The following is a 17,258-nucleotide window of genomic DNA, read 5'->3' as shown; positions in this document are numbered from 1 at the left end:
CTGTCTCAAAAAAAAATAAAAATAAAATAAAAAAAAAAAAAGAAATCATGGTTTCAAAGTAATTTTAAACTTGGAGACCAAGAGCCATAATTCAAAGTTTAGCCATCACACTGAAAGGGCCATGCCTGTGGGCTTTTGAGTAAGAATATATTAATAGTAACATCATAAGTGATAGGTGAGAACCAAAGGATGTGGTGTTGGAAAGACTACCAAGTACAGGGTAATTGTAGGGACTGAGAAATATAGATGTTATGTTATACAAGGTTCACCAGAATATTTACAGAGCCTCCAGGGACTCTCAAATGTTCATCTGAATTCCACTGCACTTTCTTTTTAACTGTTGTATCACTTATGTGTACCAGACATCCTTCTTAGTGATTTATAATTTAGTCCTTGTAAAAATCTTGAGGTAGGAAGAGTAATCGTCCTCATTTTACAGATGAGGAAATAGGCACAGAGAGCAGATGAGCTGAATTTTGAGCAGGGCAGCTGACTCCAGAGTCTGTGCTATTAGCCAATGTTCTAGATCAGGGGTCCTCAAACTTTTTAAACGGGGGGCCATTTCACTGTCCCTCAGACCGTAGGAGGGCCAGACTATAGTTTTAAAAAAAACTATAAACAAATTCCTATGCACACTGCACATATCTTATTTAGAAGTAAAAAAACAAAAGGGCAAAAACACCCACATATGGCCCGAGGGCTGTAGTTTGAGGATGCCTGTTAGATGTTCGCTACTGGCATTTCAATTCATTATTTCACAGAAAATGAATATTTTAATATATCATTTTTGTACGTCTACATATTTTTGTGTTTCTCTTTCCAAGCTTGAAATGAATTATTTCCATTAAATATCAAATTATACTTTCATGAAGAATATTTGAGTTAGTATACATGATTTTAGGGGTTATAATTCTGAGGAAAAACAGTAATCTCTGCATGCTTAAACCTAATTTTTCCAATTAAATGCCAGTGCTTATATATGGTAGGTGGTCAATAAAAGTATTTTTAATGATTTATTAATTGGTTGTGTAAATGAATATATGCTTATTAGAATAAGAGGAACATTGAACTAAGTTAAATTGCTCAATACCTATGTCTATTTGCCACTTTAAAAATTTCAGGAATGTCAATTTGGTTTCTTATTTATTCATTAATTCAACATCCAAAAGCATTCATATACTTTATAAGTGAGCCATCGTAATATGATTATAAAGTGGACTTTACTTTATGACCACTCTGAAGGTTGAGATTACTTATTCCTGAATATCCATCCTCCCAGTATTTCCTGTTACTTCCTCCACTCCTTGAATGTTTACATAACTTAGAATTGGGCTCTTAATTTCTTAATTTTTTTCTCTGCGTGCTCTATAAATATGCTGGGGATGTTTAACCTCATTTTTCTATGCTCTTTTCTGTGTAAACGTACAGTGAAACTCAAGCCAGAGGCCCAGGAGTCATCTCAGATTCTTCCCTTTCTTTCAGTTCCTATGTCCACTATTTTAACTTATCTTAGTTATTTACTTCTATTTCCTGTGCCTCTGTCTTCATTCAAGTTCTAATCATATTTTGCTTGAATTAAAGCAGTGAGCACATCTTTGGTCTCCCTGTTTCCAGTCTTATTAAATCTCCCAACTTCATTCCTTCCTCAATTCCTCCTTTTATATCTGAGAGAAGGATCTATATAATCTTGGAATTTATTATTTATTCTACAATTAATCTTTGGGTAGTTGCCCACTGCAATTAGGATAAAGACCAAATTCCTTAGCAAGTTGATGTAGCTCTCTAGGTTCTTAACCTGGACATACAGTAGGTGTTAAAATATTTTTAGAATAAATGAATAAGACAAGAAAAATATTTTAAATGACCACAATAATTAAACATAAGTTGAGATGATTCAAATATCAACTGCCTCAGCTGAGATTTTTTGGAAGCAGCTTGACAGGATCCAAAGGAGATAAAGTTGATACATTGAATGAGGTTCGGGTATTTTGTTTTTGTGATTTCTATTAAAAATAACCTATGTGTATTTTGTTGGAGGGCCAATTTGATTCTTCAGTTTGAAACTAAGGAATAAGATTTTATATACATATTTTTACTCTGCTGTCCACTGTTATAATAACTAAAATAGAGATAGAGTTTTCTTTAAAATCCTGTATATAACTATTCAAATATTCTTAACAATGTGTTGATGAAAGCATAGAGGAGAGATAGAAATAAGTTTTAACTTTCATTATAATTCCTCATGAATAATAAGGGCTTTTTGAATCCTAGCTAAGGATTGTGAGGTGACCATACACATAGCTTAGTAGAAAAAAAAGTTCTGTGTTTGATTAGTGATGTCTGTAATGGATATAGGTATGGCTATTTATAATTTATGACGTATTTTTTAGCCCTGACTAAAATTTTGTTTAAAAATTTAAATGATAATGTTTGCCTGGAAGACTGTGAGGATAGTTGCTTAGATACTACAGTTGTTTTAATCTTTAAAATTATTTTGATTGTTTATTATAGATTTCTAGGTAAAGGGACTTGTTAAAGGAAGTTATTAATATCTGTCTGCATGCCAAATACTATCTATTGAATGTAGATTTATTTGTGCTGTAAAATATGATAGTTTATAGGATAGTACCATAATATCTTGAAAATGTTCATGAATCCAATGAGCAATGAAAATATTTCAATTGATAATTTACAAGAATACAATATGGTATAAGAAAACAGAATATAGCTTATAAATCTAACAAATTTAAGTCAGAATTTCAGCACTGTAATTTACAAGATGTATAATTTGTGTGAAGCTTTGTTTTCATATTTGTCAGGTGTATGGTATCACCTTTGTAGGACTATGGTGAGGAATAAATAAGAAAATTATTATAAATTGATGTCACTTAATAAGGATGCAATAATGCAGGCGTCCTCAAACTATAGCCTGCGGGCCACATGTGGGTGTTTTTGCCCATTTGTTTTTTTACTTCAAAATAAGGTACGTGCAGTGTGCATAGGAATTTGTTCATAGTTTTTTTAAAAAACTATAGTCCAGCCCTCCAACAGTCTGAGGGACAGTGAACTGGCCCCCTGTTTAAAAAGTTTAAGGACCCCTGAATTAGTATCTTTCTGTTCCCCCCTTTAACATACTTCTGATAATTCCATTCTTGAAACAATTTCCATTGCTTAGAAGATGAAGATATAACATGCCATAGCGTGGTAATCCCATCTATTAAATGTCAATTATTTAGTTATTGAACATATACCAACCCCATAATAGGGACTGAGAAAGCAAAATGAATATAACATAATTCCTGCCTTGGAGAACTACATAATCTGTTCAGGAGATAGACACTTAACCTGATCAATTACCATATATTCTTGATAGACTAAAAGATATCAAGGAGATAATTAGGAGATTTTGAAGTTTAGGAATGACTAGAGTTTAAAGTACAAATTTGATGTAAAAGGAAGGGAGGAGTAGACTAACTGATATTTAGGATTACAATTTTAAAAGGATTCATGGGCATGACGTAAAATTTTGGGGGTGGACCTATATTTGGGAAGTAGGAGTAGTAGCTGGAGATGTGGCTCTTGTGTCAGGAAAGCTAAGCAAGATGAGGATTTCTAGAAGAAGGGGGGTGTTGACATGTAGAGTATCACTGTGATGGAGGATGAGTACTAAGGGGCATAGTTTGAGATGTTTCGATTATGCTGTTTGACTTTGGAAACTACACATTTTGTCCTTCCAAGGAGACTTCTGTAGATATTCTGTAGAGCACAGCTTCTCCAATTTTATTATGCATAGGAATCACCTGGAGATTTTGTTAAAATGAAGATTCTGGTTCTGTAATTCTGGGGTGGGATCTTAGATTCTGTGTTTCTAACAAGTCCCAGGTGATGCCAGGCTTCTTGGTCTACAGACCACATTTGGAGTAGTGGGGCTCTAGTGATTAGTAAAAATGGATAACCACAATTTAAGACCTGTTTACTGTGAGAAGCTTTCCTTCCTTATATTAAATGGATATTATAATTCCACATGGGAATTTATACTGAAGCTGGAATGGGAAGTTCTGGCAGTTTGCTTACTTCTTTGTTTTAAACACCAGATTAGTTCCATACTTAAAAAAAATAACTATGTATAGTTTTCTCCTCTTCCCTTCTATGTTCAGGAAAAATAAAAAGCATCCCCTTGATGCTCCACTTTATCAGAAAGATGAGCAGTCCTACTACTTCTTTTAGTAGGACTCACAGTGAGTCTCAAAATCAAAATATTTACTTCTTTCCTGCTTTTGTTTCTGATAATTTTTGCCCAGTCTTTAACTAGAAGTCTCATTTGACAACATTTCAGGAAAAAATAATATATGCAAACTTCAATCCAGATGTCTGAAGACCCTTAGTTTACTGGTTTTCTGACTAGGACTACTTACCCACACTTGCCTAAAGCTGTGTCTACATGTTCCCTGTGTCTGTCTGACTAATAATCTACAAGTGAGCTGTGCCTACTCACATGCTTTATTGCATATATGTTACAAACTTGATACTTGGGAAATGGAGTTATGAGCACTGTGGGGAAAAATTCTTTTCTGCTCTCCAGGGAGGCATAGGCAACAGAGGTTGTTAAGAAAAATAAAATCTATCGAGAAGGAAAGATTTTGAGTTAGATCAAAAAAAGTAATGAGAAATGGGGAGCGATTGATCATGTGGGAGTTTAAAAGAGAAAAATTAAGAGAAAAAAAGAATAATATTGAGACTGAGGATTTAATATTGCTGTTCACCCTAAATTAGGCTTAACTTTTGGATAACATTACTAATGTTCAACTAAGCCTCTCTTACTATCTACCTGTCTTCTTTTCAGATGAAGAGACAGAACAGGGAGAGGTAACAGACATTTAAGCGTCATTAATAAGGACATAGAAACAGGTTGGCAGCAAAACTATAATCAGATCCACAATTAACAACTTTCTAATTAAATCACATATACATACACACATATATGCATACATGTACACACAATACCTTGAACATTACACAATATTATAGAAATATTAGATATTGAGCCAATGTAATGATTCACTCATTGAGTTTCCAATGGAAGCTAAAGAGCCTGCAAAAAACAAATAAATAAATAAATTATTGTTCTAAAGAGTGCATACTTCTTGGTCTATAAACATCTAGGAGTGGTAGAGACTTATATAACAACAGCCAGTGCTTTTTGGTAAGCCTGCTATTAGAAATGTAATTGGTATAATATGGTATGTTAGTAGCTGGGATCATGAAAAAATGATGAAATTGGTAAGGCCAATGAGTTAATTGATGAAATAATATTTTCTTCATCCTCAGTAATAGAAAATAGACTCTTATGGAATAAACCTGCTAAAAATAATATTAATTATTTTTGATATACTAAGCATTTGTGGCAGTTATACCTGGCAGAATAATTACTTTCTAAATGATAATAATAATAGTAATGATAATAAATAAGAACAGTTCTTATCCTGCCTTTTATATTTTAACATACTAAATTCCATTCCAATTTCTCATAGACCCACTAATCAGATTCAACTAATATAAACTCACAATGTACCTCATTTTATTTATATCCAACCATTCCAGGTCCCTAATCCCGCTACTGATTATTTTGAATCAACTATCAGTCTCATTTTATAAAAAAGATTAAAGATATGTCTCTGAAAGATAAAATTTCTTTTTAAAATATTCACAATTCAAAATAATTATCACACTTTAAAAATTAATATAAATTAATTAGTTTAATTTAATATCCAGGTGTTAAAGTTTTCCCAATTGTCTCATAAATTTTAACAGTTGTTTATTGGGTCAGGATCCAAATAAGACTATCTATATTACAATTGGTTGTAAGTTCTTATAATACTCTATAGGTTTTCCCTCCATAATTTTTTCTTGCAATTTATAAGTTAAATGACCTGCGTCATTTGTCCAGTTGAGTAATTCATTGTGTGTGTTTTTATTGTTCTATTTCTGGACTATAGCTCCTTGAAAAATTGTTTCTATTGCCCAGTCAATAATTGTGTTAAGGATACACTCCCTGTTACTATATTTACTATTGATTTGGTGAGATATGACATAGTATGTCTTCAAAATGTATTAGTTTTTTCTTTTAATAGGAGAAAGTTGGCAAATGCTCAATATCTATGATAGTCTTGTACATTTGATTGAATCACAAAACACCGAGAATTTTATTCCCTAAAAATGATCTGAGAGTATTCATAGTCTCTTTTAATTTTGTCAAATTGAGCACAGTGTTTCAAGTGTACTTTCAAGGAAATTTTCTGATAAACTATTCTATACTTTATAATAATTCAATTAAAAAGATTACCATAGAGAAAACTTCCTATGTTAAAATAGCTTATTTAAAAGGTTTAAGTAGCTTATTAATTTTTTTGTTATGTAAAAGGGTACAAGAATATTTATGGAAGCATAGAAATGTAATATGGGTCTAAGAAAGGATGAAATGGTGCATGGAGTTGGTGTCATTTAAGATAGTCCTTGAAAAATGGATAGAATTTGGTATGACAGGTACAGGTAGGAAGTATTCCCATAGGAATTATAGTATGAGTAAAAGCACAGAATAATACACAAATATAATTGAGGTAAGAACTCCTCTTAGGTAGATATATAGGGTGACAAAGTAGAACATAAAGGTGGAAACATAAGAATATTTTGTGGAGGCCCTTGAATGTCAAATTTTACTTTGAATTTTACTGGTCAGCTGCATGTTTTAGGAAATTTATTATATCTCTTTGGGCCTTTTCTTTCTTCACTTATAGTATCAGGAGACAATCCTAGATGCATTTTATATTCCCTTCTGGTTTTAATATTGCATTCTGGAGAATGAATTTGATAAACAGTACAACATTTGAATTCCTCTAGACCAGAGGTATTGTGGAAAGTGTTGAAGGCTTGAATTAGTGTGATAAAACACGGAAATTGAAGGAGAACATAGATGCCAATGGATTTGTAGAGGTTGAATCAGCATGACTAGTTGTTGATTGTTCTGCAATAATTGAAAGGAGAAAGCAAGGAGTCAACTATTAAGGCTTTAATCCCGCAGGATTAAAAAAAATGGTCCTATGAATAGACATAAAAAAGAAATCAAAGGAAGGAATTGATTAGGACTGGGAGGATAAAAGAAAGAAAATGGTAAGTTTGGTGTGTAAACGTGAAGATTATGTAAATAGACAAGTCTTTTTTTCAGTTGATATTGGCGGTTGGGAATATAAAACATTCTAGAGGGTAAAGTTCTAGAGGGTAGAATTGCAGTGGAAAATTTAGTAGGAAAGAAATTATTACTAAGTAAACGATGTTAAAAAGTGTTTGGGAAAAGAGTGTATACTCTTAGAAAAAAAATAATGCTATTAAGAGATGGGAATAAGAAGACGACCTAGTAAATGAAAGAGCAAATGGACAAGAACGATGGTAGATGAATCAGGTGAGCCTACTAGAATGACAGTCTATGAAAGGGAAAAATTCAAAAAGTTGTGGGACCAAATTGGTCAAATACAAAGACTTTAGAACATCACGAGAACTGATGAAAATTCTTGTGTTCTGGGGCATAACAGCTTCACAAGTGCAAAGAAAGCAGGGCAGAAGCTAACTTTTAAGAGATTAAAGTGAGAGTTTGGTATAAATATATAGGCAGCAAGTAAAGTATTCTTATATAATGAGTAAGAAAATACACATGAATCAGAAAGCAAAACTGATTTTGGCTAAACCACTCAACTTCTCTGGAGTTTGTTGTTGTTGGTTTTCTGATTCTACACTAGAAATTATAATATGCCAACTCTTTAAAATCATGAGGAAAAATCAATAAGGGGCTTTAGCTCCCTAATAAGAACTATATTGTTTCATTGTCATCTCTATCACTAATATTTGTGTCAAGTTAGATAGTATAGGAGAGTATAGCATAGACATAGTGGTAAGTATTAATAGTTTGCTTACTCTTGGATTCCCAAGTAGACTGAAAAGTTCACAAGAGATTTTTCTTCATCTTGGGTGCTTTTATTTTTTAATTTAACTTAAATTACTATCTCATGGCATTAAGAGAGTTTGGTTTTTATTTCTAAATTATTCCCTGAGATTGTTGTTTCTGAGGGAGGTTGGCCAGTTGTGGACAGTTGTCTCAATGACCAGTGTAGTTAGACTACAAAATGTATTATATGCAGATAATATATCACATGCCAAATGTGAAAAATAAGTGGTCTGTGAACCTGAAAAGCCCCCTCCATAGCAGGGTATATTCTCCTTGAGACAGGTAGTTTTAAGAACCAGCATGTTCTCACCATAGACTGGCTCAGTGTAGTAAGAGTTAACTTAGGAAACAAACACATCATCATCCTAAGTAATCATTTCCTTTACTAAAATACCTGCTGCTTAGCAGCAAAGCAATTGCTTCAACTGCAGCAGAGTTCCAAGTGATTCCAACACCCCCATGTTGTTCTTGTTTCTTTGGAGGCCTTGGACACTGTGCATGCACAGCAACTGGGTTCATGTAGAGTCATCACAATTCACCTGAGAAGTGGTTCTCCACTCAGGCATCAACCTATGACCATTACAGGGTGTGTAAACATGTCCTGGGTCTATTGGGTCTAACTGTATCCTTCAAAACACTGATTCCAGAACTCTTAGGTAACCCAGAAATGAGTTTAACTTAATATACAAATTTTCATTTTGTTTACAAAGTATTGCTCTTCAAAACTTGTTTAAAAATTGCTTTCTTGTGTGCCAATGAATAAATATTTTAATTTAAAAAGTTATTAAGAAATATGATTTACCAATGCCCAAAAGTTGTCATTCATAGTTCTTGTTTGTTTTGAAGAATTTAATGCCACTTGAATTTCAATTTTTATATAGATTTTTCTTTAGACAAAACATCTTTTATTTTCACTTGAAAAAAATCTAGTACTAAAGACCAGCAATAACTCATTAGCTAGAAACCAGATTTTTTAATCACTTGGCTTCCAAAATAATATTTAGATTAAAAAATAATTAGGGAAGTTTGCTGAAGAAATTGACTCTCATGTCATACTCTTCTTTTTCATTTTAACGTTTTAAGAAAGATCTTTCAATCATATAAAGTTTCACTTAGTAGTCACATAGCAGTCACAAAGATTCTGGAGAGACAATGACTTTCACTCAGTCGTTTTCAAATACTAAATTTTTTATAAGGTGAAATAACACTATTTTTAAAATATTAATGTCACAGAGCCATAATTTAAAGTCAATGATAACACCTATTATTATGAGGGGTGCACGGTATTATTTCATAGTGCATTCATAATCGAAGGTCATGTTGTATATGTTGCATTACCATAATTTTCTAATTAATTTGTTCTTTATACATGTTTATATGTGTTCCAATTGCATTTCATTAACTCATAGTTTTCTCGTAAGTTTGTACTTTCTTTCCATGTTCAAAGAATCTCTTTAATTCAATTTCTCTGTTTCTCCTCATACAGTCTGGCAGCCAGATATGCAACTCAGTCTAATCACAGTGGAATTGCAACCAGTCAGAAAAAGCCTACTAGGTCAGTTAATATTCTCTAATTTATTGCTTCTTAGTGATATTCAAGTAAATACCCATGATATTTTGTCCTATCTAAATTTTTTTTACATGACCCACTTCCGAATGAGAAGTTTAGAACATTGAGTTTTCCCAGGCAGATTTCCATACATAGCCTCAGGGATGAGCATGTTTGTGTTAGATAATTAAATGGATTTTGGCTTGCTTTTAGTCTAGTTATACATAGTGATATGACTGGACTGAAGTCTAGGTTCTAGGATTAGTACAAATAAAGAAAAAAAAATTAATTTGAAGGCCCCATTCTTTCCAGGTCATATAATCTGGAAGTTATACAGTAAGCATTTACTTTCTGAGATGGGCATGCATTAATTATTGTACATTTTAAAGCAGAATTGAGAAACATTGGTATATTTTGGTGGGGAAGTTAGTACCAGGTCAGCATGGACTGTTTTTCTATCTATAATAGTTTAAAATTTTGCTTATTTATGACATATGTGTTTTAAAGATAGTCTGTTATAATAAAAGCGTTACATACTTTTTGGAAAATATTGATACATAAAAAATATGTTGAAAGATTGGATTTTTTTAAAAAAAGTGCTAAGTTGCTGAAGCCATGATGGTATCCTGCAAGAGCTAAGTGAAGGCACAGCAAAAGTATTTTGCACCTCTGATTAGAATGTGAATTCTGTGTGCCATCTCACTCACTGGGGAAGTATCCAGTGGTTGTTTATTAGTCATTGTTCCATTAATGAATCATATTATACAATGCTTGACCACAAGGACTACTTCTGATGCTTTGAATTGAGGTAGGTGCCTTTTCCCTTGCCTTGGTTTTCTAAGTTATATTCATTTTCATAGTAGTTGCAAAGATTCTGGAGAGACAAATTTAAGAAAGTATTTAATTAAAAACTAAAAATAAATGATCTAAATTACAACATGTAAGGAACAGTGACCTGCCATGTATAATGAACAAATGAGCATTTTTTTTTTATTACTCCTTCTAAGACTTGGGCATGTAAAATATATTTTAAGTACTTTGTTTTAATAGAACCTCTCTCTCTTTCTCTCTCCCTTTGCTTCATCTCATTTCCCTTTTATTACTTTGATGAATGATCTGGAGGCTCTGGCTGCCTGTCAAATTAGGATAATGAGAAGAGCAAATGCAATTTTTTAATTTCTTTTAATTTGTTCTTCTGAGGACTGAAGATCACTTGGCTTTATGGGTCACAGTAAAGACTAAAATGTATTTTAATTGCTTTCTAGAAACGGGTCAGTTTTCATTGCAAGCAGGGCAGGTTTTGTGACAGAATTTGTTTATACATTGAGTTTGGAATGAATTTTCTGTCTATGGTTATGTCGACATGAATAGTGTTGAGATGTATTATGATTGGGATATTTGGCCAAATTAATTCATTGAGTTCTGTCTGCAGAATGCAATCACTGGTACTTTAAATTCCTAGTGTCTGTGGTTATTGTGCTATACTTACAAACCCTTGTAGATTCATTTGAGCAAAAGTTAAATGCTGGAATCATTTGGAAAAGATTCTAATCTTGTGTATGACAAAACCTCTAATTAGCAAAGTAGATGAAGGGACTGTTTATTAGCCATATGTATTTAAACTCTGAAACAGTCAACATTTTGAAACTATTAACTGTTCTGAAAAATCAACACTTTTGATTTTAAGCTGGTATTTGTTTTTTCCTGATGTTCATTCCATTTTGCAATGCCTGTTACTATTATAAAAGCATTATATTTTCGAAGGGTTTGATTTCCTAATAATCTATGGAAATAATATAATCAAATAGTATTATAAAGGTGAGTTAAAATTTTATTAACAACTGAATTGTGAAATTTTAATATATTGGGCACCAATGTACCAGATATAAACAATCTTTTATTTAAAATTTTTATACAAGAGAACTTCAAAAAATATTCAGTACTGTATTTATAGATTCTAGATTGTTTTTGTTTGTTTTTCTTTTCAAATAAAATTTTTCACAGTAGTACCTAGTGACATTCATATGGTGACAGCAAATACTAGCAAAGCTCTTGGCAACCTTTAATATCATGTTTTTCTAAATGATATTAGAATGTCAATATTAGTTCTTAATTTCTAGTTTTTCATGTATGTGGATTTAGTTTATTATACATGTGTGTTAGTATAAAATCAAAATCTCATAATTGTACATTTTAGACACAGCTCATTAAATAATTGATAATTGAAATTTTAATGTAGATATTGCTTAAACAGTGAAATAAATGATGCAAATTTATATTTAATTATAATCCAATAAAATAACTGTAGGTTATTGGACCTCCTGTCAGACTGCCTCTATTGTAAGATAGCCTGTGTATATTTCCTCATGACCTGTTTTTTATACACAAAGACTAGCTGAAGATGCTGTCACTGTAGGTATATTTTAAATTGTCATTCAGCTAACAGCAATTTTCTTTTGAGATCTGCATTCTTTCTTGTCATATCTCCTCTGTGGTCAGTTGGTTGCACTTGGGAGATAAACAGGTACTTATTTTTGGCAAGAAAATGAGAGAGTTTTTTGTTGAGGCAGACCAGTCAAATATAATTTAACTCATGTTCTAGGTCCCAGCACCATGTTTTAATTAGAGTAGTAATTAGCTTAGATAATCAATAAGCATTTGCTGTTTTCAATTTTTCCATAGCTTTATTCTTATTAAAGCTTGTAATTGCTATATGAGCTGACTTAGACTATAGCCACCTTTATTTGTAAAAACAAATGCCCCATACATTGAAAAGAACACTGTAACAACAACTGTGAGTTGTTTATTAATATGCTGAGAACATATTAAAGTTAAGTGTTATTGTCTTCTTTACTTTTCATGTAATTACTACATTAATTATAAGGCAAAATTCTCTTCATCGGGGGTGGGGTAAGTATAACTTTTAAGTTAAAGATTATTTTGATTATTTTACATTATTGCTACTCTTTGGGAGCATGTTTATTACAAAGTGAAAGAAGATTTTTCTGAAGATCTCCAACCTTGTGTTTAGCTATTAGTCACTTAAACCACCATCTTCTGCTAAATAGATTTTAGAACATCACATATTGTAATTTTCTTATTTACTCTTCCTTGCTCAGAACCCTGCTTTTTACCTTTCCATGATGTACAATAATGATGTAATTCTTCTTATACTATTTCAGGCTTCCAGGGCCCTCTAGGGTGCCAGCTGCAGGCAGCAGCAGCAAGGTCCAGGGAGCCTCTAATTTAAATAGGAGAAGTCAGAGCTTTAACAGCATTGACAAAAACAAGCCTCCAAATTATGCAAATGGAAATGAAAAGGGTAAGTTTTCACCTATTACATCATTATGGCACAAGTCTAACACGAGTCTTGTGAATTACATGCTAAGTCTAATATTTGAGCAGAGTAACAGCTTTGGGGATAGAAATGTTAGCAGTGAAGTTCCATTATGTTTCCTAGCTGCCCCCTCCTGATTTCTAGTTTTCTTATTTAAAGAACATTTTAAGCAAATAAACTCATTAATTTTAAAGTAGTTAATTATATACCCAAGTATTAAATCTGTCTCTTAAAAACAGTTCCTCCCAGGAGCATATAATTAGTATTTTCTTATGCCTTTTTAAGTTTTATAAAAATTTATCCTGAAATCATAAAACTATGTTGAATTTATTTGAATTCTTAGCTTCAGTTAATGTAAGTATCATAAGTGTTTTGGGCGGTTAAGGTTGAAGCGTCAAAAGTTGAAACATAATTATGATTTATCTTTGCAAGCAGCAGGTCCTTGGAATAGTATGACCTTGGTTTTCCCCCAAAGATATATTATTCATATTTGTTTTCTTTTCTTAAAATAGTGCATAATATAAATATAAAAAAACATTAGGAAGAAAGGACAATTAGTGAGATTATATGTTAAAGGCATATTATAAATGAAGTATATGCCACCCAGTTCTCTGTGATATGCAAAATGTACATTTAAACTCAGAGACTCTGTATTGCTGCCTGTCACTGCATGACAGGGCAGAGGGCATGAAGTTTACACCTGAACCATGAGGAAATCACAGTTTTCATATCAATAGAACTTTAAACTTCTCTTCATAGTATTAAGCTCCCCAATAACACTTGAAGTTAAAAAGGGGTACAGATATTTAGTTAGTAGAATGGTTGGCAAGTTTGGTTTTAATAGTTCAACCAAGTAGGAACACTTTTGTTTGGATTAAATAATTGCAAATCATTTCAGATAGGTGAATGATTAGACAACTTTCTCTTACTTGGATATGAATTGACAGATGTGATCTATGACTTAGACACTCTTTTGTGAAAATCTCACTCTCCAATGAAAGCAAAATTGGGTAGACTGTAAACCCCTGAGAGCAGAGCAGTGTGCCTTGATCCTTGCAATATCCCCAGCTCTTGAATAGAATGAAAAATTTTAAAACTGTGTATTTGGAAGTTAAGAGTTTGTCTTTAAAATATAAAATATTATAATATATTTAATTCAAGGTATAAGAAATATTACTAAAGACACTTCTTGGGGAAAAGGGAAATGACACTGCTTATCAGAAATACATTTCTCTTTGTTCTGTAACTTTTTTAGAAAGTGTTATATGAGTTTAGGCTAATCCTTCCTGTACATGGTATGAAATTTCTAGAGGAAGCTAATAAGCTTAGAAATAGAGATATGTTGGTTGGATGCAGTGGCTCATACCTGTAATCCTAGCACTTTCGGAGGCTGAGGCAGGAGGATCGCTTGAGGCCAGGAGTTCAAGACCAGCCTGGACAACACAGTGAGACCCTGTCTCTACAAAAAAATTTCAAAAAAAAATTAGCCAAGTATGGTGGTAGGCACCTGTAGTCCCAGCTACTTGGGAGGCTGAGGCAGGAGGATCGCTTGAGCACAGGAATTGGAAATTACAGTGAGCTGTGATCACACCACTGCCCTGCAGCCTAGACAACAGAGTGAGACTCTGCCTCAAAAAAAAGAGAAAATAATAGAAAAGAGATAAAGAAATAGATAGAGATACATTCAATGGACTGCCGAAGTATTTCATTAAGCTACGTTATACCACAGTTACATATTTTTCAAGAAATTACTAATAATGTTGGCAGAGACTTAGAAATGTTAGAAATGGGATATCATAATATATCTATATGATTGTTCTATAATGTGAAAATCTTTTCTTTTACTTCATTTCTGTCTCTAAAAATAAAAATTCAAAGGTAGATAAGCATTAACATTTTTCCATGGCCACCCAACCTCTCCTATGGATGTCTAAGAAGCAGTGAAAATTAGAAAGTAGCAATATTTGGAATAACCACAAGGTGGAGACAGATGCATGTAATACACAGTCTTCGATCATACAAAGCAGATTTCCTTAGGTCACATATTTACAGCCAAATACAAGAGTTTTCCTGGTGAATTAGCCATTACATTTAATTCCAACTAAGTAAAAATTCCAAAACATTTAAAGTGTGTGATCTCACATTGAAAAATATTTATAATATTATACATCAAATCTAGGCATTAAATGTCTATAAACTGCCAATAAGCTGTAACTTAAGCTTAAATTGCATCATATGAAGCAGCCATCTGTAATTTGTTTTACATACAATATAGAATTTGCTATTAAACATGAAGTTACAATGTTACATCAATACATCCAATATTAATGTTTCTGAATTAATCATTATGCCATGCTATTTTATATTTCCAAAATAGTATCTTAAATTATAACAGCAAATAAAACAATAATAAATGTTACATATAAAATAATTTATAATTTATTCTGTATTCAAATAATACATATTTTGATAAAAATGTTTGAATCTTTGACACGAAGATTTATAGTTCTAGCAATAACGTACATAAAAATATAAGATTCCATCTGCTGACAAGTTGATCTGTATCATAAACTAATTTGTATACATATCTTGGGTATGACCAAGCAAGGTGAAAATTAAACAAGAATTTTCAAAGTTTACAGTATTATAAGGACAGAATTCAGAATATACTAACTTGAATGTCCTAATTCTAATTGCTATTCCTCTTTAGTTGTTCAAAATTGGAACATTGAAATTAATATATTTTAAATTAATAAATTAAGATATTTTATTTGAAGGATGAACCAAATTATCTGTAATGTGCTCCTTGAATGCTTCTAAGTGGAAATATACTTTCTACATTCTTTAATGAGTCTGAGGAGATGAATCATAAATCAGTTCAGGAATCTATAGAATTTGTAATTGATAATAAAGGTTTATTCACAATGAAAACAATTTCACTTTTTTATTTAGGAAAAAAACTGTTGAAAGCATAGTAGCTTTTCAGATGTATGATTTGTAAAAAATAATTGGCTTATTTGAAAATGAATAAGGAAAGGAAATCAGTAGAGAATCACAGATTGTACTTCAAAAGATATATCTAATGTAATTTTAATAGTAATGCAATTCAAAAAAATTGTTCATTTTACCATTTCACCGAATGAATTAAAATATCAGAGCACATTGTAATAGATTATCATTTGCCGAGAAGGCTGAAATAGAAATGTTACAATAGAATGCAATGCCATCTCACCATTATGCTGAAGTGGAATGTGAGAGCAAATCTCTCAGAACAAGTTGTGAAATGAAGATAACATCGTTTGTAAAGCATTTCTTTTGAGGGTCCTTCAGTTTCTTCTCCTGATGACCTGCCATTCAGAAACTGTCAATGAATAATACATTCTGATGCCAGCATTTATCCATTTGTCTAGGCACCCTTTAAGAGTACTCTAGATAAATACATGCTCTAAAGAAAACCAAATACCTGTTCACTGGAAATGAGATCTTGTAAAAATCATGCCATGGTTCATTAGGACATGTGCTTGCATGTCTGAAGCAAATTATCTTAAGAAATTATCCTTGTTTTACAAAACCTGTGTAATAAATCTGAACAATGCTAAGTGGTATAATATTAAGATTATATCCCTTTATTTGGAATCCATTTTCTGAATTATGATCGATCAACATGTATTGTTTCACAGAGTCCCTTAGTGGAGAGGTGTTTTTACATGTTGCCAAGAAACATACCACAACGCTTGAGGGAATACTGCCATCTTTTTACCTTTTCTCACATGTGATTCTTACATTATACCTGTACATGTCCTAAAGAGCAGGGTTTCTTTCTCTTCTGTATTCTGATCAAGTTTCTTCTGGTAGGGGAGCTTTTGATTTTATTTATACTCAAAATAGCATTAGTAAAATTGATGCTAAGGATTTAGCAACATTTTAATTCAACATTATAAAACAATAAACGTTAATGAGAATTTTGCATTAGTCAAGCAATTTGGGCAGCTCATTGTCGGCTAAAACACAGGTGTCTAGCTCTTAAGGACTTTCTCCATTTTTTCTAATTACTCTGAAATAACTGGAAAGTCAAAGAACTGAAATTTTAAATTTTCAAGCCAATGCAAATGTGTTTTAGTTATCATATTACTTGACTGGTGATGCTATTAGGTGCTTTACTGTGACTTTTTAGCTTTATTACTTAACACTCACAGAAGCCTAAAATGTAATGTCAACATCATAATTTCTAAGATGTTAGGGATTTTCATGACCTACATAACTAGGTACATATATCAGGAGATATGACTATATAGATGTGGATGTATATGTTTTTGTTTATGTACATATGCACACATAGTAGTGTCCACAGATTAAATATGCCTGTACAAAGGTTG

The 17,258-nt window shown here is 32.2% G+C and overlaps 1 protein-coding gene across 1 annotated transcript in view; it reads left to right on the top strand.

The window, feature by feature from the left end:
* LOC142873353 (neuron navigator 3-like) overlaps window positions 1-12,718 on the top strand; it is a 572,217-nt gene extending 559,499 nt beyond the window's left edge. Inside the window, exon 7 of the mRNA XM_076007151.1 lies at window positions 9,483-12,718. Coding sequence (XP_075863266.1) covers window positions 9,483-9,570 — 88 coding nt within the window. The 3' untranslated portion in view covers window positions 9,571-12,718. The remainder of the gene's footprint in view (window positions 1-9,482) is intronic.
* Window positions 12,719-17,258: the final 4,540 nt, after the last annotated feature.

The sequence above is a fragment of the Microcebus murinus genome, chromosome 10, assembly GCF_040939455.1.
Source record: "Microcebus murinus isolate Inina chromosome 10, M.murinus_Inina_mat1.0, whole genome shotgun sequence".
NCBI lineage: Eukaryota > Metazoa > Chordata > Mammalia > Primates > Cheirogaleidae > Microcebus > Microcebus murinus.
Note: the sequence above shows the minus strand (reverse complement) of the source record. Positions and strands in the feature narration are given on the sequence as shown.